This window comes from Lagopus muta, chromosome 5, assembly GCF_023343835.1.
Source record: "Lagopus muta isolate bLagMut1 chromosome 5, bLagMut1 primary, whole genome shotgun sequence".
Lineage (NCBI taxonomy): Eukaryota > Metazoa > Chordata > Aves > Galliformes > Phasianidae > Lagopus > Lagopus muta.
This window is the reverse complement of record NC_064437.1, coordinates 60,091,176-60,118,118: the sequence shown is the minus strand read 5'-3', so window position 1 is coordinate 60,118,118 and position 26,943 is coordinate 60,091,176. Positions and strand designations below refer to the sequence as shown.

The 26,943-nt window shown below is 37.4% G+C and overlaps 2 protein-coding genes across 6 annotated transcripts in view; one reads left to right on the top strand and one right to left on the bottom strand.

Moving 5' to 3' along the window:
• The window catches only part of INPP5F (inositol polyphosphate-5-phosphatase F), a 949,391-nt gene that overhangs the window by 703,071 nt on the left and 219,377 nt on the right, over positions 1-26,943 (bottom strand). The gene's annotated exons all lie outside the window — the stretch shown is intronic.
• On the top strand, positions 31-16,613 carry FAM204A (family with sequence similarity 204 member A). 5 transcript variants are annotated; one of them, XM_048944086.1, is made up of 8 exons: positions 31-67; positions 568-869; positions 1,725-1,815; positions 2,312-2,348; positions 2,796-2,898; positions 4,593-4,682; positions 14,912-15,018; positions 15,383-16,613. In XM_048944086.1, the coding sequence occupies exons 2-8, from the start codon at positions 615-617 to the stop codon at positions 15,432-15,434; spliced, it is 735 nt and encodes a 244-aa protein (XP_048800043.1). In that variant the 5' UTR covers positions 31-67; positions 568-614; the 3' UTR covers positions 15,435-16,613. The 5 variants fall into 5 exon arrangements, with proteins under 5 accessions (XP_048800043.1, XP_048800042.1, XP_048800041.1 ...); XM_048944085.1 differs by having other exon boundaries at positions 32-67; positions 563-869; XM_048944084.1 differs by having other exon boundaries at positions 47-450.

The following is a 26,943-nucleotide window of genomic DNA, read 5'->3' as shown; positions in this document are numbered from 1 at the left end:
CTGATTGGCTGCGGGGCAGCGCCCAATCAGCGGCCGGAGTGTTCCGGGGTGCCAAGATGGCGGCCAGGTAAACACGGGCTGCTTCCGCAGCTGGCGTTGGGGCAGCGGTGAGGGCTGTGCTGCGAGGCGTCTGTTTTTCTTTTTGTCTCTCTGCTCTGGAGCAGCGCTGCGCCCTTCCTGGCTCCTTTCTTGAGCGGGCTTTTCTCCCCGTCCTCCCGCTTTCGAGATTCGGCCCTTCCCGCTCGGTGGTGCCGTGGGAGGTTTGCGGGTGCTCGTCTGCTGTCCCGGAGAGGCGTTGCTGCTGTGTTCTGCTTAAAGCTGGGAAGCTTCTGTAAACAAACCTGATGTGAGAAAACTTTAAGGAGTAACAAAGGCGAAAAAGAAAAAAAGAAAGGCGTACTATCTTTAATTTGTGTACGTCAGTCCTCTTCTTAACTTGCCTCTGAAGTTGTAAGTACTAACAGCTTTATAAAGAGCTTGTGTAAAGCGCCTCGGGAGAAGTGTTTCTGTTATTACATTCTGGTGTTTCTGACTCTGTTGGCTGACGGTGGTTTTGTCTCAGAACAGGTGTGCTCGCATGACTCCCAGTGCCTTGGCCTTGTGTGAAGAGGAAGATGTGGAGTGGTCTGTTACCTCCAGGACTGAATGAAAGTGATGTTGACTTGAGCTCTGAGAATGAAGAGGAGTCATGTATTTCCTGTTTGAAGGAAGAAGATATACAGGAAGATGCAGAAGGAGTTCAGCTTCCTGAATTGCAGGAGGGTGGACCTGAAAGTAATGCCATCACTAAATCAGTTTTGATATCCGTGACAGATGGAGAAAACACATCTGAAACATGCCCTGCTGGAATTCCTTTAACTATATGGAATGTGGGTATCGTAGCATGGCTTTAAATACTCAGAGCTATTTTTTAAATTTAAGCAACTCAAATTTGGGTATTTTAGGTATACCAATGCAAAATGAAATGCAGTCAAAGTGCTGTCACAATAATATACATTAGATTACGTCAGGTAGAGTGAATTTAAATGGGAGGGAAGACAGGAAAAGCTTGCTTTTTTTTTTTTTTTTTTTTTTTTCTTCCGTGCAGCAGTGATTAAAAGCACAGCAAGGAAATGTTTGGGTAGCTACTTAATTGCACAAATACTTGTGTTTGTGGTAGTATGTGAGTTCTGAGCTTCCTCATAATTGGTTTTTGTATGTTTATAGCTAAGCATGTTAGTCACTGTACTGCTGATTTATACCTGTGAAGTAGAGCTATACCTTTCTGCTTTGTACAGGGTTTAGGTGTAGGTATCCATACACATAACTGCTTATAGCCTCTCTTTATTTTTCTTGTTGCATGTAAAAACTTGCCTGATGTGCAAGGAATATGCTGTCAGTAATTTTGGATTCTAAACTGCTGTTTGTGCAATTTCAAGCTGTTACATAGCCTAGGAGTGCACATAAGCATATTCAGCATTGTGCTCCTTGAGAAAACTATTTTGAATACTTCTGGGACTTAGAGAGGGCAGAAAGTCAATGATATTGGTGATAAAGTGATAGAGCCGATGCCTGTTTAACACTATCAGGGTTGGATGCTCTCTGTATAAATTTGAATGTAATAAATACAGGAAGCTACAGTGGATAAGTGAGATATTGGGACAACGTTTATCAGCGTTCTGTGTAACTTTTTTTTGTAAAGAAAATTAGAAAATACCGATCCTTGCTTTTTCTTAATCTTGTAGAAGTTTTTGGAGCTTCAGAAGAAAAACCGTGAAATGAAAGTGGAAGCAAATCAGGGAAGCAGAGGCCGAAAAAGAAAGCGGCGCAGAAAAGGTGTTTTGTATAATTCCTGACCTTATTTTGTGTAAATGAAATTAGTATTAAGCACATTGGAAGTATATTTTTAGCTTTCACCAATAATTGAATGCCTGAATAGGTGTCATCTGATATCTAGGATTTTCTCTTTCTAGTTGTTACACATCCATTCTAGACCTAGACAGTAAATTGCTACTTAAAATATAAGTTCTTTTTAAAGAGGGGGCAGAATTTATTCAGTCAGTACTGACTTTGAAAGGCTGGGCACGTTTTCAGTACATTATTTCATACATTACTTTGTCTGTTCTGATCAATGCTTTTTGGTAAATATTGTAGGAGGTTCTTCAAATGAAAAGCCTCACAGCAGAGTAGTTTAAATCCCCCATGAGCATTCAGTACAGGTCCTCCTGTGTCAGTCTTTCAATGGGAACATACTCTATTAGTGATCTGTTAACTTTATTGGATGCAATAGGGCATTGCTGTGTAACTCTGAACTTTTTTTTTTCTTTTTTAGAAAAACTTGAAAAGGACAAAAAAGAAGTGACTAAGAGGTATAACCAATATATATGTCAATGTGATTATATCAGGTCTGTTTTTAATATCAAGCAAAACTTGTAAGAAGTGTAGCCAAACACTGGCTTTGAACGCTGTCATGGTAAATATGTACTGAAGTTGTTTGGTGTCTGTCACGCAGACTGAATTGAATTCTAGTGATAGCTTATTGCTTGATTTAAAATAACAGAATGGTATTATTTAATGCAACTTAAAATTAATTTATTGTTATTCTTAATGGTGTTTGTCATGTAATTGCATACAAGCTCGCTTTCAAGATAACGGCATTGTGGTTACAGAGGAAAAGGAATAACTTGCATCAGAAAATGTCAGGTGAAAAGAGTGCATCTGCCAAATAGAAGAGTTTATTTTAGTTCTGAAAAGAACATTGCAAGCTGTGGGAAACAAATTGTTTATATTAATGAGTTTTATTTTTTGGTTTTTAGTAGTCAGCAGTTGGCCAATGAAGACCACTGGAAAGAACTTACACAGTACTTTGGAATCAATGATAGATTTGAATCACCTGTGGATAGCAGAGCTCCACAAAAGGTGATTGTCATTACAAAAGCCATGTCATCTTTTTTTTGATAGTAAAAAAAGGCAGTGTTAACTGAGAGAACAGTAAAACTGAGTCTAATCAGAAGTAAGCATATGACCAAGTCACTCTGAGGAAGAATAATTTTGTGCATATTTTTAAATGAAATTTCCTTTTTGGTGTCATGTAAGTATTACTTGAATTGAAAGATTTCCAGATGGCATCTGTGCCTCTTTCCTTTCTTGGTTTTGTATTCTATTGTGTTGAGGAACAAAAGATTTGATGTGTGCTGTTTGATTACAGTGACCTTTCATTGTGTTTTAACTCTAGTGTTCCAAGTCAGTCCATTAGTTGAAACCAGTAGCTCTTTGAATCAGGGGACTGAATCTACCATGAAGTTTTACTGAATTTACAACACATTTAGTTGATAACTGTTGCTGTATAACAAGCCATATTTGATGTTACTGATAGAACATGATAGATGTGTCAGGAGCTTTAAATATGATGAGCTTGTTCTGTAGTTTTACTGTAATGGTAACTACAGTTAACAAGGTTACTACAGTAACCTTGTGACTTTTAAGACATCAAATATTCAGTTGGCATCCTTTATCACAAACTTTCTGTTTTTCATTTGTTTAAAGTAAACTTCTGCATTGACAGTGATGATATTAATCAGTTCTGTCTGAGTTCTGACTTTTGGTGGGCATTTACTTGTCATTAAACTGCTCAGTATAGATCTGGACTGAGGCCCAAAGTGTTACAGCTGTTCTCCATTTAAGTTGTGATTTAATTTCTAGAGGAACACGTCTCATTAATCTCAGAGAAGGCATTTAAGAGTTGGCTTTTCATTTGTGCACTCTGTTAACTTTCATCTGAATAATTAAGTGTTCTGTTTCTCAGTAATTGTTTGCTTTTCTATGTATTAAAGTATTTATTATGAAACCAACAGAATTGTTTTCTTTAGCATCGCTAACGCTTAAAACCTGTGAGTCTGTAAAATGTCTCTTGTGATTGATGAATGAGTTTTTTGTGAAGTTCCAAAGTCAGTGCCAACTGCTATGCTATCCTTCTGGATCCTTTCAGAAACTTCCAACTAAAATTCCAACTATGATTTCCATTAAATGTTTTATTGTTCTGTTAATTGTAAATGTCATGAAGTGAGTTATGTTGATCGTAAAGGTTGAGTTTTGAACTGTTTTCATTGTTTTCCACAGGATAACTAGAATTCTGAATTTATTGGTGTAGTGGAGTGGCATCATGCCAGAACTCAGTTTTTGGATAAAGATAAGATCTTAGAACTGTAACGATACAGTGGTAATTGCCATTCTTTGTGTTACCTGACACATACACTTCACATTTTGTTTAGAAAGCTCCAGGGATGGAAGAGATAAGCCAGATCTTCAGATGATTTTTATTGTGACAGGCATAAACTAGTCCGTGTAATTTTTTTAACCTACAGTATTATCCTGCACATAAGGTGGAACTAATGCAATGATTTGTGCTCAGGCAGTCTTTCAGTGAATTCTTAATTATACTGTCCATTACAATACATAGACAAAGTGATTTGTGTTACAAAGAAATTACAGGTTCATGCAGTGTCTTCATTTTAAGACTTATGTTGAAATTATTTTTTAAAAGGAGATGCTTCCTTTAGATGTATTGCTTTTCTGTTTATTTGCTCTAAAGGTATTTGCTTTTTTCTTTCTAGTCTGGCCTTGAACTTAGCATAGAGAAGTCTGTGGCTGAAGGTGACATTGATAAAGCTGAGGAGCTGAGTGACAGATTAGCAACTCGTGAGGTAAGTGGTCTATTAAAAGCTTTTAGGGGAAAAAAAAAAGTTTTGGACATCTATGTGTTTTTGTATTTAAAAAAAGTTCTAAATAAAGTAGCATTGAAGATTGCTTGGGACATCCTTTCTGTTTCCTAATTAGATTTGTCAATGATTGAAGGATTTAGCTGCTGATCCAATGATGTTTGGACAAGTGTAGCCATGTGTAAGAATTGAAAATACAGCCATGAATGTTCCCAAGTAACCTTACCTTAAAACCCTGATACTGGCTCCACAGGTCAGTCATTAGTAACTGAAGTGATTCTTTTCTATATTTTGCCTGGTGTTTAGGATGGCTTAGCTGTTTGCTTCAATAATCTGGTCTTTCAGACTTGTATTAAGTGCTGAGGATCTGGTAGGGGATCTCTCACATACCTTTATCTCATATGAAACAGCAATTCATTGTGAGTAATGGCTCAATTGCCACCACCTACCACATGTGCACCAACAACAGTACTTCACTGAAACCCACGTAGGCTGTTGTGCCTATTGGAGTGTGGGCATGGGGAGAAAGTGCAAAAGAAGAAAGATAAGGTAAAAATAGAACAATTTTGAAGTGAAGAAGAAAAACCTAAATGCAGTGCTATTTTAGGTGATTCTAGGAGCTAGCCTTTCAAAAACTCATCTAATTTATATAATTTCAGCAAGGGCTTTGCTTTCTTTATCTGTCTTGTGTGCTCACCTATCTTCAGATGTAATGGGAATTTTCTGTTCACTGCATGTACTAGTAAAATTCAAAGGTGTTTGAAGATATAGAAGGCATTTAAATAAAAAAGAATCCAGAACATTCTGGTTGCTTCCCATTCTCTTACAAATATTTAGCGTTTCCTAAGTACAGCAAAGCTTTAATGCAAAATTGCAGGTCTGAGTTTGTTTTAATGGCATATAATGTGGGATTGCAGAGACTGAAAAATCTAGATGATTTTTGGGACAGGAAATACAGTTCTTTCATAAATATGGTGAGGTGAAGCTAACTTCTTCAGTGCGTGTTCCTACGCATTCAGTAGAAACTCCTACACGTGGTCACTCAGGGCACTTTCTAGTTACTAAACAGCCTTTTTCCACTTAGGACCACAGAACCTCCCTGCACAAGGATAACAGCTTCTAACAGTGACAGAAATGTAGCCTGATATTCCCAGCCAACTTCTCACTGTGATACTGTTATATCACCTTTTATGTTCGGAATTCAAAACACTCTAAAGCTTCCCCTTCACAAATTCCATCTACTCTAAAGTGGTTAGAGTATCATAATCAATAAAACATACTAAGGTTCTACTGCAAGTTGTTTGACTATAAAAACAAATTAGTGTAAGAAGTTTTAAGGTTTTGTAATATTTATGATAAACTATTATCTGATTTTGGTAACCATGGGATTGTGCAACATCTAGCATATCGCAGGTGTTACAGCAATATAATATCTGTGGAACATTAGCTCCAAATTGTTGACTTTCAAATATTAGCATGTTGTAATTCTGAGAACAAAATGCTTGAAGTATTATTAGTATTCACAGCCTTGATTTGGTTTTGGTTAAGTGAGTTTATCTGAATAAATAGCATGCTGAAAGAAGGAAGACTCAAATGACTGTCTTGATCTCACGAGGAGTTCTGTGAAGGCAGAACTGCAGTGAATTCACTTGGGTTCTGCAGTGTTTCAAAGATTTGCTGTGTAACATACTGCAAAATTTTGTTTTTCTTTGTAATATGAACAGCTTACATTTATTTATTTTTTCTCTCTATCATTTAAAGTATTTCTTATTCCGAGAATGCCCTTCTAGCAGTGACTAATTCTGATTCAGTGAAGGGCTATAGCAAAGGATTTAGTTATGGGAGAGGCTGGCTGAAAACAACGTTGCATTGTGCAAAGTACAGTAAATACTGCTTTCATGTTGTGTAGTAGTGATTCAGTCACAACTTTCCTCCTGTCTTTGCAATATGAAGCTCATTTTTACGTAATAATTGTGAGGGCTGACTTAATTTTTAGAGTATGGGGTTGTTTTTTGTCTTAGCTTCCAAATTCAACGCAACATCGTGAGCAAGTCAGGCATGTATTGAAGTGCAACACTTCTGAAGTCTAGAGAAATAAGTGGATGAATTATTGTTCTGTTATCTCAACCTCATCTTTTTATGTATAGCTTTTACTTTTCTTGAGCAATGTCGCAGGGCTGTGCATGTGAAAAGCAGCTGCCTTCCATTTGGGGTGCAGGGGGTGCAGCCCCCTTGTAGCCATGTGAAAAATGTTCAATGGGTAGGTGTTCTTTTTGAAATCAGGTGTATGGGTTTTTAATCGGCACCATTTTCTTTTGCAAGAAGCAGTGACTGGAACCTGCTGATAAAGCTTTTGCTTTGAGGCACAGATCCCAGAGTTCTTAAAGCCGTTTTCTGCCTTAATAAGTGAAACTAATTTTTGATGTATAACATTTATAAGCCTGTGAAACTGATAGGGCAGCTTCAGTATTTAGAAAAATGAAGCCAAAAATAAACAGATGACTGAGAATGGGCAGTAGAAATATGTCCTAAAAGGCAAAGGAATGCTGAAGTGATGCTGTCAATATGCTATCGTTGTGACACAGTGAGGTTTTTTAAAATCACATTTCCTTAAAATCAGTGATGATTTGGCCAATATGCATAATCTAGCAGCTGTGAGAGAATCACTGAAATGCATATCCTTAACACCTAAACGATAATGCTTCAAGGTTTTGGATGTTTTGGTTTCCATATGGTACTTGTTGCAGGCTCTTTAAGGAAAATGTTGCTGTACTGCTCTAAACGAGGCTTTGGGCTGTATGTTAGCTTTGGGCTGTATGTTAGCTGTTGCTTTCTGTTTGGCAAACACATGTGCTGATTTTGAAATAAACTGAGATAATCGAATAGAGTTCTCGAGGTTTTTAACTGTGGTGGTTACAACTTGGATACCTTGTGGAAGAAGCCCTACAATTGCTGGTGATTGTACAGGTGGATTTACATGTAGCTTTTGGGACTGTGGCTAAAAATGTATGAAAATATATTTCAAATAAGGATGGATTGTGCACCTATGATGATGATAACCTAATCTCCTGGCTCACCTCACTAGTAAGTGTTACCCCTTGTCTCCTGTTGTCCCTGCAGCAAGTCTTATGGGGGTTTCTGCTCATCCAGGGAGTTACGGTTATCCCAAAATAATTATTATGTGAAATAATTTATGTGAAATTCTTCCTGAAACAATATGGCCATGTCTGGATTGTGCTGTCAGAATGACGTGGTCCATCAGTAACTGTCTGCTTCTTCAGCTATACTGTTTTTAGAACACAGTCTAGCTTGAGCATCTCTATGCTGCAGTGCAGTCATGGCATAAAAGATCAGCACTGCTTTTGCTTGATGGACTTTTGTTGAATGTTTGCATAGTGCAGTGTCTCATATTGCTTAATTGTCATAATTCACTGTGGATTTTCAATTTAGTGCAAGAGTAGAAGCTCTTCAATACTAAGAGTAACCTGATACAGGCTTTACAAGAACAACTACTAAATCAGAGTATGGTGGTACCATGTAAGCAGTCAGGGTTCACTACTGTAATCCAGTTTGCTGTCTTTGTTGCATGGTGTATCTTAGGTTTTCAGCACTGGCAGTTCCTCATGTTTTAAAGTTCTGCATTCAAAATGTGGAATGGCATACCTGAAGCTATGGTTTGAACACTGCATTTGATTATGAGTTGTTTAATTTGGTAGATGTCAAGATAAATGCTAGTGTTAGTGTGGGAGTCCTGAATCTTTTAGAATGAGTTTTTTATTGAGAATGAAGTTTGAGGATGTTTAACTGAATTACAATGGTGATTTTCTTGGGGATGCTCTGGGGTGACTGAGAGGAAATGGAAGCAGTACTTGGGTCTGTATACAGCAGAGGACTGACGCTTAGAATTGTGTCAACTTTTCTAGCAGTTTCAAAGAAGCCTTTTTAGTGTAATACCTTGAAGTGTACTTCAGCTGTTACTGTTTGTGGGGCTCTGTCTGGAATGTTGAGTAGTTAGAGCGCTGTATCTGTGTGTTGTTGGAGGTGAGTATCCATTTGAGTAGGGATAGTGTGTGGAATTGTCTGGGAACTTCACTTTACTAAGAACTGATTTCAGTTTGGAGTGATACTTTAAAAGGTTCAGTGAAATAACTCCAAAAGATTTTCCCCTACACCTTCAAATTGTCAGCCTGAAAATGTTTTCTGGCTTTCTTTTTTCCTTTCGCAGTGAGAATTTTTCTTAGTACTTTTTCTTCCTGAAATCAGTTTGAATCCAGACTTTTTGGCTCTAACATTCTGAGAACTGATCTGTCTAAACCTCAAACTTTGCGTTTGCCTTGTTGTTTTCCTGCTACTGCCTGGTAAGTAGGTGCCACGTTGTCTAAGAGCACGTTAGCCTGGGGACTGAAACTTGAACACAGTAAAACCATGTTAGATTTACCTGTCAGAATGGAAGTTCAGAAATACTTTGTGATTTAGTACAGCAAATTACTGAAATAGTTGTCAATCTCTGAGTAGTGCAGACTTTTTGACAGCGCTGTTTCTGTGTGCTTCGTGGCTTCTGGCATTTTGGTGAGATTTTCTTGTTTTGAAGCTGCAATTTACACGAAAATGATGGTGTTGTGATCAAGCTTAAATGAAAGATCTGCATCATAATGGACCAAATTAATTATCTGCTCACTGGGATATCCTTTTCATTTCACAGAATTATTGGTTTTGCCCTCGTCATCACATTTTGTGTTGCATCATTTTTGACCATTTTACAGTGTTCAAGTTAGTGTTCGTTGTAAGTAACTTCTAGCTATATCATGGGGAAGGATATGAGCAAGGTTGTATGTTTTCACAAATTGAGAACCTTTCTCTTAGTGTTTTTTTCTGTCTTGTGAAGCTGGGTAGGTCATACATCACAATTTCAGATAGGCTGTACTGTCTTGAATTGGCTTGCTCTTCCATAGGTATAATAGAGCTTCATTTCTGAATTCTGTGCAAGATTCATAATTTTATTGTAGTGCTTTTAGCTACCTGAGGAGATTGATGCAGTCTAATACAGAATGTAACTTAGGCACCAATTAACTTGGAAGTCTTGCCTGCTCAAGGACTCTGGGGGTGGGGGGAAAGAAGAATTTATTTTTTTAATCTGTGAAGGTTCTTTCTAACACTTAGCAGAGATGCTTCCAAATATCACTCTTCATTGAGGTTGTTTTCTTTTAACCTTTGGAACATGGCAGGGTTATCACCTAGAATTACATTCTTCTGCTCCCTTAATTATGTATATCTTTTCCTTAACAAACCTTAAAAAAAGATTTCAGATGTTACAAGTCTAATTAAAGAGACAGACAAAGCACAGTTTATACTGTAGATTTTTTCTGCAGTTCAATTAATCAGCATGTTTTCTCTTTTAATTAAAACCATTTTAGTAAATTAAAGCCCACAGCAAAACACATATATAATTTGTTTGTAATTAGCTCTTAATTGGTGGTAGTTGAAGCTTAGCACCCTTGGTTTCTTTCTTCATGATTGCCATTTTATTAGCAGCCAGTCATTAATTAATCTTTTTTTCTAATTAGCTTATAAAACTGTTGATGGCACATTATTGTAAATGTGATTTTAAGTTCAAAGCTTGTTAATAAGCTTTCTTACTTAGAAGAACAGAGATAAAGAAATTGCTGAAAACAGTACTACAGTTCTTTTTTTAAAACTGCCTTTCTTATGAGGGGGCTGTGTAAAGCATCTAACAGCTTACAGTTAATTTTTTAATGCTGTATTTCCTCATGAATGGAAGAAGTTACTGGCATTTCAGTGTTTAAATCGAGAGAAGAGCTTAATGTTACGACAGTTTTCTGTCCTTGCTCCATTACTGTGCCATCCAAATATAATTTGATGTTGTAATACACAGCATAAAAATACAACAAAGGTATTACAAAGTATTTTACAGTGGAAGCTGAGCACATCATTGAAAGGGGACAATTTTCACTGCAAAATCCACTCGGTATTCTTGTTTGCTTTATATATTTTATATACGTCAGCAATGGATAACATTCCATAACATAAAAGGAGAAAATCATTGCTAAAGGCAAGCCTGAAATAACTAGATTCATATTTGATGAGAAACTGTAACACTGTATTAAAAGGCTGTTTGGCTTCACTCCTGTGATCATAGGATATTTCAGGACCTGTTTGAATATAGATGTTTTGTTAGAGCCTCTGCGGGTTCAGCGCTTTGTGTATCATACCTAAATATTTCTGGAGCAATTCTTGAAGCTGTTGTCTCGTGCCTGTGCCATTCAGCTTTTACATCGTGCAGTCTTATTTAATGAAACCTGCTTCCTGTATGGAACCCAAGTGTTAAATGTCCTGTATTTTTGCAGGGAAGTTTTCTGGAAGTCGCAGCAGATGCTGGTGCAACTTAATACAAATGTTTACTCTTCTGCCTGAACTATTTCAACTTCATCCATTTCTTTGCTTGTTTTAAAAGTGTTTTATGATGCTGTGCAAGAAACACTAGAAAGGGATAGCTGACAAGGAAAAAATTAAAAATTGGATAAAAAGTAAATGAATAATGTCATATTACTAAAAAGATGAGAGGCTAATTTGTGCCGACTTTTTGCTAATTTTGTTCAAGCCTCAAAATGAGGAGCTGTCACCCGTTCTGTGTAGCACTGATGACAGTGCCAATGATCCATGAAATAAGCTGCCGCTGGCTTTGTTCTGATAAGAATGAACAAATCTGCACAATGTACGGCTCCCAGAATCTCATTTTCATACTTGCATGCAGGCTAAAAGAAATAAGCTGTTTGCAGGCTTGATTAATCAGACATTTGAGGGTTTTTTGTCTCTTTGATCTCTTTCGTCTCCTAGGTAACTTGCTTGACATTAATGTTGAGCTTGAGTAAAGACAATCAGGAATTGTAGACCAAACTGATATAAAAATTAAAGACCTTAACACTTTAAGTACTCCAGTAATGGTTCTGCTTTACTTCAGAAAACATCTGTTTTCATTTAATTAAAGAACAAAAGAGAATGGCATAAATATTTTTTCATAGAGACCTGTTATTCCATAAAAAGCGAAAGTTTGGTAATTGCTATTTTTGAAGGTGTTTGATTCGGAAGAAGTGAAGCTTCAGCAATTTGTTGCAAGGTAACACTTTCAGATGAGTAGAAACATCTATTGTTTTTCACGATAAGGAATTTTTCACTTATGCTACGTTCGGCATCTACAGGAAGATACTTGCCATCGTTATTGGTAAACTTCCAAATGGAAAGGTGTCTGACCTGCTAGGAGCCAAGTTGTTCTGTTTAGTGAGTCTTAAATACATAGATATTTTGTTGTGGGGTGACTTTACTATCCGATGCGGTTTCCAGACTTTAAACCTGTAAAATTGAAAGGAATTTAAAAAAATAAAAAATAAATAAAAAAAAAAAAATGTCGCAGTGCGTTTGCTGGAGGTTATGCAGACGCTTTTACAAATCTTCCAAGTGGCTGTAAAGATGAATGCCTCAAGGGTCTAGCCAGGGCCCTGCTTTTCCAACCAGCTAAAGCCCTTATCTTAAATCCAAGCAAAGTACCATTAATCTTTTTGAAAGACCTTTTATGGCTTTTAATATATCCCAAATTAGAACATTTTACACCCTTGGTTCCTGAAATATGGTGATAAAAAGCCTTTAGAGCTTAATTTTCCTTACTGCGTGCTCTGACCAATTTGCAGTTCTTTGTGATAATGTTTAGACACCTTAATTAAAATGCAGCAAAATATTGGATGTTCTATATGGAAAATGCTGATACTTTGACTACACAAGAAATTGTTGTATATATTTTTATTCATGCTTTCTTACTTCTTTTAACAGTGTATTTTATTGAGTTATCTGATGACCTGAAATTTTTTTTTATGTAAAACCCATTGACCAAGCTTTCATGGATTTCGTTTGGGAGGGGCGGTGTGGATGTATGTGTGGGTGTGGGCAGGAGCAAAAGGCATTTAATCTGACTGCAGTGTTTGTGTGTATTTATATGCGGCGCATTTGTTTTCATGTCTTGCAAATTTGTCTCTATGTAGCCTAGAAATGATAACACTGCAAAACATTTCTGCTTTTACTTCCACATACGCTATGGAGGATCTTATTATCCCATTTTTCTGTATTTTGCAAAGATGGGAGAACTCGTTCTGTCTTCCAAGAAACACAGATCAGTGGTTTTTTTCCTCTTGCACCTGTACAGACCTTGGTAGTGAATGTCTGCACGTGTGTAAGTGTTCACTAGATTCCTAGAATGTGTTTGTAGGGAGAAACCGTTATTCATCACCTATTACCAGCTGGTCTTTTTTTAGCATGTTAGGATGGAAGATGCGATTCAAACTAATGATGGTGGTGTGATTCTGGTGGATTTAAAGCTTCAGGTTAGCTCTAAATATAGAGCAGTTTTTGATCCTTTCTTATTCATTTTAGTATTTCGTGAATTTTCATAAATGCATTTATAATACAAGTATATGGATAACTTAAATAAAGTGACAGTGTGATAAGAATGTTATCCTTTGGTAGCCTTCCACGTGAGGTTCGGCTGTTGAGACACTGGCAATGTATTACGATTTATATGAAATGTTGTTTGTGCTCATTACAGAAATTATGCACCTGATAGGAGAGTTTGGAAATGTCACGTCTTGTGCATCGAGATGATTGCACAGGTGTGTATTTATGACCCTGTAATAATCCTGTGCAAAAGCTAGGTTCAAAGATTATTTAGTGTTAGTAATTTTGCACAGTTTCATTTGGGGGGGAAAAAAATTATATGCTTACCTATTAGTATCTTGTATTGGCAGTGCTTAGAGCTTGTTATGGTGTACAAGCTGATGTTTAGTGCCTGATATGTGTGCAGATTCTCTTCTGCAGAAAGATTATTTTTTTAATTCATGAATAGTGAAAGAATCTTAAGTTAAATAACTTGTAGTGATGAGTGAGAAGGCTTTTCTTGTTCTCTTGCAAATCTGGGTATCAGCCTGCCTTCAGGGAAGATGTTAAACAGGAGAAAGGTAGAAGATACACCCATGCATCCTCTCATCTTATTTGGATAAAGTGTTTTTCAGAGTAAACAATTGCCTGTACAGATGCAGCAGGTTGTTCATGGTAGTACACTTCAATAATGGAACCCTAACCAATGTTTTGGGAGTATTCTTTTGGGTGGATCTCCTATTCCTCTTTTTTTTTTTTAATGTGGTCCTGTGACTATTTGGGGGAATGCGGAATGTCACGTCATCTTATTGGTAGGTTTTGGACTGGATAGAAAAAAAGCCTATTTGCCCACATCACAGCTTGTAGCAGTTCAGGCTAAACTGCTTGTTTTTATTGGGGAAAAGTGACAGCTTCTGACACCAAATTCTTTCATAGTTCAGTTACAAATAATGTCAAGTCATGACAGCACAGTCACAAAATGCAACAACAGTGAACGAATTCTGAATGCTTATAAGTGCAGTAACGGTCATAGTTCATGGTACCTTCTTCAACCTTTTCTCCTTTTCTCTGTTCTTTTTCTGCCCTCTTGATATGCAGCAATGTGAACTTGAACTTATTCACTTATTGAGAATTGTGAAGGTAAAGTAGTACTCACCCACAGCCAGTAAGACCTTATTTGAAAGGCATGCATATGATAGCACCACTGAATGCCAGGTGCATTCTAAGGACACTGCTTCATTTACTTTCCAAACAGACTGATTAAAACATGACTACAGGTACTACTGGAGAAGCAGTTGTAGTAGCAGTTCATCCAAACAAAGAGTTTCATGCAGGAAGTTCTTGCTATCAGTGGGACCTGTCGGTGTTTCAGTGTAGTTGAGGTTATAGGGTGGCTGTAATAATTGAAAGAGAGAGGGAGGGAGTGTATGTCTATCTGTATTTATTTATTAAAAAAAAAACACCCAGAAACCTTAAAAAAGGGTATAGTGGTATAGTGGGAGAGGCACAGCTATTGTCCTTTGCTTTTATGCTTCAAAATGAAGGAGTTGAGTGGAAGGGTTGCTTGCTACGGGATCCCACTACTTTGTGTGTTTCTCAAGAGACATTCTTTCCCATCCAATCTTACAGTATAGCATCAGCTTAATATTGGAAAGATATTTTAGTATTTATTGACTTTTGGGAAACAATACCACACCACGTAATTTGTGAGGCTTACATTTCACATGAGCCATTTGCTTCTATTCAGTTTTTCTTTGTTCCCTTTTATGTCTTAGCTTGGTGTGAAAATTGCCAAAGCTGCTGCTTGCCGCAACTTTGTAAAAGCCAAACAAGAAGCAGAGGCTGTCCAAGAAGCTCGAAAGAAAAAGAAGCTTGCTTGGGGGTAAGTCATTTGAGAATGGAATTAAACGTTTGTCATTTCAATGGCACTCAGTATATGCAACAGAATATCAGTTCAGTATTTTCCTTTCAGTTTCCTTGGCTGAAATAAGCTTGTGTTGATCTTATTTGTTTAGTTTAATTTAGTTTAACCTTCTGTTTTTTGTTAGTTTTTTTTTTCCTGAGCAGTCTATGAGACTAAGGACACATTACCAGGATTAATATGTTTGTCATATAGTAAAAATTGCCTTCATCTTCATTGCAGTAGTAAAAATGAGTTTTTATTGTTACTGCTAAGAAATAATAGAGTTAAATATCTAAAGTATGTATGTTCATGAGTCCTCATGTGATACTGTACTCTTTTTCAGGTTTGAAGCTAAGAAAAGATGGGAAACAAAAAGCAACATGGGATACATGTAGTCCGTCCTGTTTTCCTGGGGAGTCAAATGCCCACTGTTACTTGAAGTTTTGTGGGTGACTAAAAACACACATAAGCACACATAAAATCATTCAAAGAAAGCTTGAAATGTGAAGAAAATCAGCTAAAACAAACGGGAAAAAAAGCAACACAGCAAATCCTTGTTTCCTCTTAATCCTGTGAGTTTACACTAGGTTGGTTTATCGTTCTTCCAGTGTAGCAAAAATGCTTTCTAAAAATCAGTACTGTGTTAAAGACAGTGTTTCTCCAAAATGTAAATATTAGTGTAATGCATTGCAGAATGCATTTGAAGTCTGGTAGAGGGTTGACTAAAGATGGAATAAAATACTCATTCCAGATGTGTTCTCTGTGCTGTATTGTTATATGGCCTTTTGTGGGTACAAGGAAAGAGATAAGTTTTACCTTTTTTTTTTTTTCCTACTGTCCTGTATTTAAATAAGTACTTTATTTTTTGTCAGCTCGAGAGTTTTGCATGGTGTGTGGGCTGAATAAGAAGAAACAGAAACAAAGAAGAAACAGAACCAAAAATACTCTACTTGTTTAAAGCTATTATTATTTATGCATTCTTGGGCTTAGTAAATGTAAAGAGAAGTTGGCCCCAAAAGTCCATTTTCCCTCTACTAGAAGAGTCTGATGCTGTTCATCATGTCCAGGTGTCATGTTCTTCTGAATACTTCAAAATTCCTTTGATTTTTTATTTTTATTTTTATTTTTTTCCTTCTGAAGAACTCAAGTTTTTAAAGTCATTGAGTCTTTGAGGAGATCAAGAATGTAAATACTTATCTTGAAAAAGGTCTGGATCTGTTATGTTTTACAGTAAGCTGCACCCAATAAACAAGGAGTTTACTTCAAGTCAAATGTTTTCACAGATAAATTAGGATTTGAATGCTTAAAAGAATTATAACAAGAATGGATGACTGTGTTTTCTCAAAATTGTTCTCAGTGAAAAGGACCCATTTGAAACAAGCAATTTCTCTCCCTGAAGCTTTTGCATGTGTGTGCATTCACTGCAATGCCTGAATTGAATTGGTAAAATAAACGTCAGTTATTTTTAACCAAGATTAATATGTTTCAGGCCAAAGGTATGGTATTAGTGTAATGGTGATTTACTGTGTAAGTACTTGAGGCTAAAACAACTTGCCAATAAATAGTAATTTGAAGTTTTATGGCACTGATTTGAAGAGTTTAGATTCGCAGTCTGACACGGAATAGTGCATTTTTGTTCATTAGCCTTCAGGATGTTTGGTGGGCTTTCTAGGTTTAACTTCTTTTTTTTTAGGCAGGACATCATATTTCTTTCAGGAAGATGTTTGCAATATGGTAATCTGCAGTTAGTTGTAATTTGTTGTGATGATGGAGTTGCATGCAATCGCCAGGACTGTAAATCAGAGACTAACCAGGTTTCTGCAATATAACATCATAAATCTCACACTATGGTTTCCAAATGTATCAGCTGTAGAAACTCTTCTGTGGATAGAAGCAAATGGTATCCTGGCGTTTGCAAAGGTAGGTTGCACATGGTTACTGTTATAACCAAAGTAGATGACACCTTGAATGTTCATCTGGAACTTTTCAGTCATGGTGTAGGTTTGTGCAAAATGTTCCTGTCCCAGACTCACAGGGTGCAAGTTTCCACAGTTTGATACTATTTTTAAGCACCTGTAGATGAGTCTTAGATACAATGAACCTTTCTGCTGTTTGTATACTGAGAAGCAGAATGATGCTAATACTTTTTCAATGAAATTATCAGTGTTTGAACATCCGTTATTTATACACATAAAAGTAGTGTAGATTAAGTACACTATGCATCTGCTCATAATAAGAACTTGAATAGTGACATTTAACATTTATTGTTCAAATAAAGATGCTTATCTAATCATAAGGATCAGCACTTTCATTTGAAAACATGAAAGAAATCCAAATCCACAGAAAACTCCCACTGTCTGGGAATTCAACACTTTCTATTTGTCACAGCATTGCAAACCCTTATGTAATGGTTTTCACTTTCAGTTAGCTAATTAGTTTTATGTTAGACTATTAATAATGTAATTATTAGGAAGTATGCAAAATATTTGCTTTGAATTACTTAGGTGATTAATTGAGAATGATTGCATTCCAAGCGTTTTGGTGTACCTAAACTGCTCTCTTAGAATGTTACTTAATTCCTAGATATATACTGTGTTCAAAAGAAAGCTGATTACTAGGGAAAACATAAAAGCCTAATGCAGCTGTATAGAGATAATCTAAATGCATAATAAATGAACACATAATTATACCTTTTATAAATGCTCTAAATTACCCATCTAAGACGTTTTACATTCCTGACTTCTTTTTGCAGAGTACTGTTGCTCTGTGCTGTGAATTTTGACCAAGTAAAACTTCCATCTGAGATCTAACTTTTCCTGGTTTTGAGCTGTTAAAGCAGTCCAAATGCTTGTTTCAGTTAACTGAAACCCTTCTAATCAGCTTAACTATATAATCTACTGAATGAAATTGGAGATTCTTTCAGTAAATGAAAAGCTTTGGCACTATCTCCCAGCCTGACTGAAATTATCTATGCATAGGTATGTACTTAAATTATTAATTTCTGTGCAAGCATGTTGTGTTGACAAAGCCAAATATTGCTTACATCAGTTGATGATATCTTGGGATGGGCAATAGATAAGGAGACTTGTCTATACTTCTTCCTATATCAGAAGCCTCAGGGAAACCTGAATCTACGCACCAATTCCTTACTCACTGATTTTGTCTTTCTTCAAACTACAGTCTTGATATCCTCTAGTGGCTTGCATCCTTTAAAGGGAAAAGCTTGTAGCTTCACAAGTGCAATTTTATTGTGAGCTACATGACCTGATCAGAGCTGTATTAGCTGTCCAACTTTGCCAGCAAGGTTTTTAACTAACTTACTATTGCAGATGCCATAATACTGTGAGGTAGTTTGAGTTTTACAGTACATTTGGTCAATGCCAACTTAATGACTCCCCACACTTTCTCTCAGCAGTGTCAGATGTTCTTCACTGTAAGTTTCTCACTCGTCCACAGTCATGTTCTTACAACTCTATTGTGTTCAAAGGCCTGAACAATTAAGAAATTCTTTATCAACTCCTATGAGAAAATACAGCCTGAAATTTGACAACAGCATGTTAATAAAATAATTAATATCTCTAAATACCACATTCCTAAGCTCCTAAACCAAAGAGTGGCTGCAGGGACAGTTTGACAGATAAAAACATATATATAGTTGTTAGTTTTAATAGTTTTTTTGCCTGCAACCATAATCTGTATCATTATTTTTCAGTTTAATTCTGCTGGACAAGTTTCAAAGATAAATATGGTGTGTAATAAGCCTTTGCAACCTCTAATTTGTGAAGGAGTGTCTGTCCAGTTAATACTTGTTCATTGAAGCAAGGGGTTTTGAAATAGCTGAAGTACAAACTGTAATTACTGATGTCTGTTTCCTATACACCTATGGTTCTGGCATTTGGTCAAAAAATGTAATTATTGCTTAATCTCGGAGCATTTCCCATTAAAAAAAAAAAAAAAAAAAACAACTTTATGAGAATTGCACAGAGCTGAACACCCTCAGCAAGACCAGGGCAGGTTTTTATTTGGTATTGATCATATGAAGTTAATCCAACAGAGTCTTCTTCCCGGTTATTTCTGAATGTTGTTCAGAAATAGGCATCTATTTTTAATGTACCTCCAGTGCAAGATCAGAACATTTTAAAAATAATTAAATATCGTAGTGGGGTTTTTTACTTTACAAAAGGGATTTCTAAAGAAGAGGAATGAAAATCTTAATTTATTCAATGACAAACTGCAGCTGGCAGTAAAGGAGCAAATGGACACTCTTCCATCTTTTGTCCAGAGTTTGTCATAGCTGGAGATAACCTAAAAGAAGTCTTCCATAAATGAGGAGGGTGCCTAAATCTCTCTGAAAGTTGATGTGAATTAGGTACCTCATTGCCATCTGAGCTACAGAGAGGGCAAGAAACTGGAACACTGGACGTGAATGTTCCAGATGTCCCAAGAACTAAAGGAAGCACCAATTTCCTTCAAGGAAACTTGTCATCGTTGTCTGAAGATGACTGCATTGCTTTGTATCTGTCTACAGCAGTGTTTATTTCACCATCAAATCTTGTATTTCTGGTTTCCTTAGAAATGGGTAACAAAGTTGAAAGTTTATTTCTATTTCCTTGCTTACGATCAGATTTGGAATATAACACTTTATTCTTACAAAGCATAGAAATTGGCTGTTTGCATTTATCAGCTTCTAACTGTCATTATGAAATGAGCTGTATGGGTTCTGCACATGATGGCTCTTACCAAGTTCATTCTTGGATTATAATTGATAAATATGGACACTGCTTGAGTAGAAGAAAGCTGTCTGAAAAGAGCCTCAAGCCATGATGGTGGTTGAGTTCCGACTCACAGAGAAGTGTGTCAGTTATTGAATAATCATCTAACTTACATACAGTGTTCACTGCTCTTGACTGCAGATGAAGTGACTTCAGATCAATATTAAGTGACTTCAGAATGAATTGAGCAGTTTTATTTCTCTTTTATGTTTCAGAATGAACTGGCCTCTCACAACTTAATTTTTGCAGTAACCGAGTGTAATTTCACATGATGCAGGAGAAAAGTTAGGCAGGAAAATAAGGATTGTTACTCAAATGAGAACCATGTGACGTCTTTAAAAGGAAGTTTTGCTCATCCTTTTTGATGAGCTACTTAAAATAACTGATATATCTAGATGTGCTGCTTGAGGAATATTGACTAAAACATAGTGCTGTCTGTAGAGTCACTTAGCCAGAAGGAATGTATATTTTAAGTCCTTCTGTTTAGAGAGTTGACTGATGACCGTGTGGGATCGTGCTTAATGCTGAAATACTAGTTAGCTTTTACCAGTGGAGGCCAGTTAACTCCAAACTAATAGTCCTTTGAATTAATGAGACCTGTTCTGTTAGATGAGGAAAAGATGCCTGTATCTTTTAAGATAAATGTGGTGATTTTGTGATAAATCAGCGTAACTGGAGTGATTCAGATTTTTTTAAATATATTCCTCTTCTATATAATTTATTAAAATACCTACTCCACAGTTACATTCTGAGCATGTCATCAACTCCCTAGGCTTCTCTCTCTTATAATACTATAGGTTTCCAAGAGAGCTCTAAATAAAACCACATACGATATGCCAGTATAAACCAAACATCCAAAGAACATTGGCATGTTGGTGCAGTGCATGATTCAGCTCGCAAAGAATTGAGGAAGGAGCTTTTATTTTCCCTAGAGTTAATGAAGAGAACACTGAGAGCAGCCTGCTAGCAAGAACTGTCCTCTGTTGTCTGCTGATGGAGAACACGAGCTGCAAACAAGTGAGTCAGCCAAATGGACATTTCCAATTTGAATACTTCGCTGTTTATAGAAATAGATTTCGAAAATGTCCATAGCAGTGCAAAGGGCCTTTCTTGTGGAGATATGTACATCACGGGTTGGTTTGTTGCTAAGAATTATTTCCTTTGCTTCTCTGGCTCTGCTCTTTGTTTATTCAAACAGACATCATTTTAAAATAAGCTTTGCTTCAGATTGCTTTGATTTTTAAAGAAAACTCAAGGAAGGGATTTGGGTGCACTCTACTGCAGAAAAGCACGTTTTTCTGAGCTCCATGGGACTGCTGTTTCATCCCATACCTTAAGCAGTCTTTCTAAAAATTCTCACTTCCCACCTCAACGCACACCTTGATGCCACTCTGGCTTTGCTCACCTGCTTCTGAGTCAGATCACAGCCTGCAGCAGGCTGCTGGCCATTTGGGTTGGGACTTCACGTTCCCTGTCTCTGGTGTGCTTAGCAGTTGCTGCTGCCTTTTCAATCTCATTTTAAAGGAAAAGGTGTCTTGGTTTTAAATCTTTTTCCCTTTCTGTTCAGAGTGTGACTCCAAAAAAGAGTGACAGCACAAATGGAATGTTGGACTAGAATGGTAATCTTTCTAGAAGAGGAAAGAGAGAGGGATACATGTCTTGTCCTGATGTTACATCGAAGTGTGCTGCACTCAGGAGCCCCGTGCTTAGTCTGACAGTGCTCTCATGGAATCAACCTTCATGGGTTTTGATAGCTGTTGATAATGCTGGATATTGTCAAATCTGACTGTGGGCTGGAGGGTGGAATGATTTGGTATATTTAATTTTTTATTTTCTGGTTCATTCATGCTCTAGGATCTTTCATTGTGCAAGTGGCACAGCTTAGCCATGGACAGGGCTGTGTAAAATCACCAGGGATTGTATTCCCAGCATTATGCTGCCCTCAGTCAAAAAGAGCAGTGCCCTTACTTCAAAACTTGTCACACTGGAACAAATAAAGATGACAAAATTTGAATGAAAGCACACTAGGCTGGGAGTGAGTGCCTGCATTTGTTAAGGGGAACAGATATTAGCTCCTATTTCTATTCCTATTCCTATATGTGCCGAGTGGAGAAGGGTTTATAAATCTTTAATCTCTGAGGGAAAACTGTTAGGCAGAGAAAATGAAGCAGGCACTGCAACATTTGGTGCTGCTAAACCTACTGTAGCACTGAAACAGCCCTCCAACATGTTAGCTGCCTTGCATTTACCTGAGCTCCATTCTAGCATTAACATCATTGATTCTAGCATGTGTGTGTTGCCAGAGTTCTATTGGGTATTTTCAGAATCTCAGAATGTAATTCCCATTGGAATTAAAGGGCTCCATAAAATCTCTGCATCTTGGTCTGAGAGTGTTTGGAATATTCTCTTAAGTAAGGTGAAGTGGAAAAGATGATGGGATTTTTAACTAACGGCTATAAGAAAATGCTATTAATGTCCAGACCTGATTTCTTTGCAAGGAAAAGGGTACACTGAATCATTACAAAAGTAACAGAGAGCAAATTAGGCTGAAGGAACAGAGATACAGCAGGGCTGGTGGAAATGCTTCCAGATCCACTGCTGTCAATGTTGAGATAGTTTCTGTGTATTAACAAACAAACAAATACAGATGCCTTACATACCAAGTGACACATTCTTAAGCTAGGTGCAGGGATATGTTGAATACTCAAGGCTATCTAGATACTATTTGTCCTTCAGCACGTGAGATCTGTAAAATTCATCACGCCTACTACTTGTAGCAATGAAAAAGACCTTTCCAGAAATGTTTTTATGTTGTTTAATTGCAGCTGGCGTTTCCCTTTCATCACCCTCGCACTGGAGTATGTGTACCAGGTCACCATCATTAGCACTGTAGGTAGACTGGTAAGAACCAACATAAGAAACAAGAAGACCACATAAGACAAATTTTCAGTGCCATTTGGAAGCACACGCACCTTCATCGTTAGTTTCTTAGCTTAAAAGGAAAGAGGAAGCTCCTGGACAATAGGAGCAGAGACATCAGCAAGTATATTTTAGGGAGAATATTTCTGTAATACTGAATGGCTTTTCAAAGTATCTCTCTCTGGTCATGCAATGGGGAAATTAAAGCCACACTGTAATTTCTTCTTGTCATATCTGAGCTCCCTCTGGGGTAGATTGAACATGTACTGCTTGCTGAGATGTGAACAAAATATGGCTCGGGCAGCAATTTTACTTTCACTGCCACTTGGTCAAATGTTCATTCCTATTGCAATGCCCTCAGTTAGCAGTGCTGACTTGTAAGGGCCCAAGCATGAGCATAAACACGCTTTTCCCCCCTGCCCCAGTAAAAGCATAAGCAAGTTAGTATTGGCCGAGGCTATGGAGAGTATGACTCACAAAATATAGAGATCTGATCTCACGTGAATCGTAACAAGAACAGGCAACCTGACACTTGACTTTCATGCAGTAAACCTGGCAGCAACCTTTGTGATTCACAAGTCATCTGTTGTAAGGCCCTGCTTTCTGCTGTTCATAACCTTCAGGCCTTCCATGTTTCGAGTTTGTCCCAGACTGAGTACTTTCAACTCAGTTACTGTCACAAGTAAATATTAACTGGAAATTTAGATGTGTCATGTGTGTACCCATGCAGGATTTTAGAAATAATTGTTAGAAAATTGACATCTTCCATATTATTTGTTGTGAAATTTATCCATGTTGTTGATATTTCAAGGGCTGTCTCTTCAGGGTGCTGATTTACTAGTGTGATGTGCCATAGACTAAAGATCTTTGGTACAAATCTGAACAGAAGCTTTGTTTGTTATTTATTTTTTATTTCTATTTGTTTAATTTATTTGTTTCAGTATTTCAGTAGTATTTCAGATTTAGCTAAATGACACTACAAATGTCAATGTACCTCACTTGATACTTTACAGCACTGCTCAGCAGTGCAATTCATCATGTAAGCATAGATTTTTACTAGAAGAGGAGTGTAAGTGCTTAGATCACATACGTGCCAACTGAAAAAAAGATGTCCATCTAATAACACACTTTAAAAAGTGAGTTTATCCTGAGGATAAGTGTGTACAGCTCTATTGAAGCAAGTGGTCTTTTCATATAAGTGGAGCTGCACATGTTTTCTCCAGGGATCACTTCAGTCTACTTTGCCTTTGTTTTCTACACTGAAATTCTTTAAGATAGGAAAAACTTGCATGGTATTTGCATGTACTAAGTGCCTGGCATAGATCAGAGTCTTTATTTTTCACTTTTGCTAGCAGTACAGTCACTTAAAATTAAAGAAAAATTAAAACAAGTAATTAATCCTGTATGAATGTTCAAACATTCTGTTACTAAGAGTTATTTTCTCCCCCTAGACCTAGGACTTCCTCTGTGTATGATCCAAGTAGGCTAGTAAAAGTCCTTTCCAGGAAAATACAATTTTCAAGCACTGTGACTGTGCTATGATACTTACTGTACCTGAATCTTTTTAGATAACAGGCATCATGCTGTCTTTGCTTTATTTATCTCTGATCGAAGAGCAGGGGAACACAGAAGCAGCAGTCAAGGAGCATATTAGGGGTGTACATACTGTTTGTGATAGTAAGATCAAGCAGAACTTGTGAGAATGAGAATTTTCTTCATCTAGAAATTTGGCTGCACTCATTATAAGATCCACCCTCACAAAGGGAAAAGAGCAACCTGGAAAATCTCTCTTCTTCCCAGAAGGGCAGCCTGATGCTGGTTTAAAGGTGTGGGATGGGACTCTGGATACTTTTCCATGATCTTTTTGGACCAGTCTAAGTAATCACACTATTCACAGTCTGTGCTGGCTAGCAACCAGCTAGCTCCAATCCCAAATCTGTGCAGGTCTATTAGTGCAGAGCTGAGTCCACTCTATTAAGCCTTCTGAGAGTCCCTAAGCCTTGTTTGCAAATGTCTGGATGGACGTTCCTCAGAAGGTAGTAGTTATATATATAGTATGCAGCACTGGCACCATTTCACTGTGAGACCCTGGAAAAAATGCCTTGAGCCAGATTTTTAAACACAGGGAGACGTCCCAGAACCTACTGCTGAAATGCTACTGATCTTTTAAAAGACGCTGCTCAATTGCAATCTATGTTTTTGCCAGAGGGTATATATAAAGCCACTCAAACTTTGACACTGCCTCTCGGGGAGGCTGTGAATGTATTTGTGCATTAACAGGCATGCTCTTTCTGATCCAGTGGAAATGTAATTATTTATACAAACTGACATGACACAATTAGGGAGGATGAATCAAGCTAAGGATACTCAGTGTCTCAGTGGCTGGGTTTCTTCCCCAGCAGTGGGAAAGGTGTCCTCCCTTCCAAAAGAGTGTTCAGTGCAGGAGCCTCCCCTGGCTGCAATATATCTTTGAATATGGCTTCAACCAACACCTAAGCTCTCAACTCTTTCTGTTTCAAAGTACTTGTGGACAGAGCCCTGAGCTGTTAGAAGAATAAAGGCTTTCACTACAGTGAAAGCAATTGTAGCTGCTTCTACCTCCTCCCACTGGACAATTCTCCTCTTAGAGATTTGTTTCTTTTGTTTTATTTTTCCAGACTAGCTCTCTGAACCTGGCTCTTTAAGTCTGGCCAAACCAAGCAGCCCAGTTCCTTTGGCAAATATCGTTTGTTGGTGCCTGCTACTGATTACTTTTCCCTAGACAGTAAGTAGACTTCATCTTTCTTTGAGGTTTCTCAAATGGTGGGCAGCAACCTCACTTGTGTTTAGTATACTGAAAGCAGCCACAAGGGATTTTTTGCTCAGAGATATGATTTAACAGAGGGCTGTTAGGGTAGTTTGGTTAGGTTGTGGTTGGGCTCAATGATCTTTAAGGTCTTTTCCAACATGAGTGATTTTGTGATTCCATAAGGCCAAAAGAGATGAAGATACATGGGGAATTGGCCACAAGTTACATAGGGGATGTATGACTGCTGGGGATACGCAGTAGTTTTATATGGGCAGGTAATTAAAGGTAGGTGGAAAGCTCTATTTTGGATTTCTTTTTGAATGAAATCTAAGAAGGCTTCTTCCAAAACCCAGCTTCTTTTACTTTAACTTGTAAATTTATCCCAATTAATTTTTTTTCTTTCGTCATGTGAGAAAGATGAATTTTGTTAACCTCTCACATATCATTGTACAAGGAATACCTCTGCAATGGGTTCAAAGAAGCATGCGTATATTCATAGGGAATACTTCCAAACGGTGTTACGAACTGCATGTGAAGTTTGCACCGATTCTAAGTGAAAAACCAACAAGATAATTGTTTTCAGGAGATGTTGGACACAGTCTCACTCAGAAGTATTCACCCGATCTCGGTATACTTCTCTAACAAAAGGTATACACACAGTTTAAGGAGATGAAGAAGACTATGGGATGACTTGCTGTTGTGAAAGGAAGGAAATGCTACGATTTGGCTTTTCTTCTGCAAGGTAGCTGTTGTATTTTCTGTAGAAAGAGACACCTCACAGCAAGTAGCAGGGAGGCTGTATATGCTAGAGGGAGGCTGGGATGGAGAAACAGCCAAATTTTTTGTTTCAGCATAGCCTGGAAAGCAGCTATGCAATTAAAAACAACTGCTGTGGCTGGCCACACTGTATGAAGACAGCAGCACCCCGTGAGCCACGAAGCTCCAGCTGCCCCCAGTGCTGGTGCAGAGCGCCTTGCCTGGCTTCCCCCAGCTCATTGCAGCTCTGATATTGTAATTCTGCTACAGTCGAGCGTGCCATTTGAATTCATTTGTCATATTCTGTGAGCTGGAATTCATCAAAGCATATTCACTAGCCTTTTAATTAGTGTTAGATTAGCATTTAAAGATATGGATAAATTCCCAAGTCTAACTTTGTTTAAAGGTGCATATTCAATACAGTAGCCAGGAAATCATGTATTCTCATGTACTTATTACCTTAGTAATGTAATGCTGTGAGGGAAAAAGGCAGATAATACATCCGACAAATATTAAATGTTATTTGTATAGATACTGCCTGTGAATTTAAAGAGAATCCTTCCTCATGTCTTGCCGTGAAACACACACAAATTTCTTTTGTGTCTTCCATGTTTCATTAAAGCTTTGTGTGTGGGGAAGAGGAAAATCTAATTGCTACTTAATTAATGG

Coding starts and splice junctions, on each gene's coding strand:
- FAM204A (XM_048944086.1), top strand. CDS start 615: ATGTGGAGTGGTCTGTTACCTCCAGGACTGAATGAAAGTGATGTTGAC. Junction 2,899..4,592: donor ATAGCAGAGCTCCACAAAAG/GTGATTGTCATT, acceptor TTTTCTTTCTAG/TCTGGCCTTGAACTTAGCAT. Junction 4,683..14,911: donor ACAGATTAGCAACTCGTGAG/GTAAGTGGTCTA, acceptor TTTATGTCTTAG/CTTGGTGTGAAAATTGCCAA.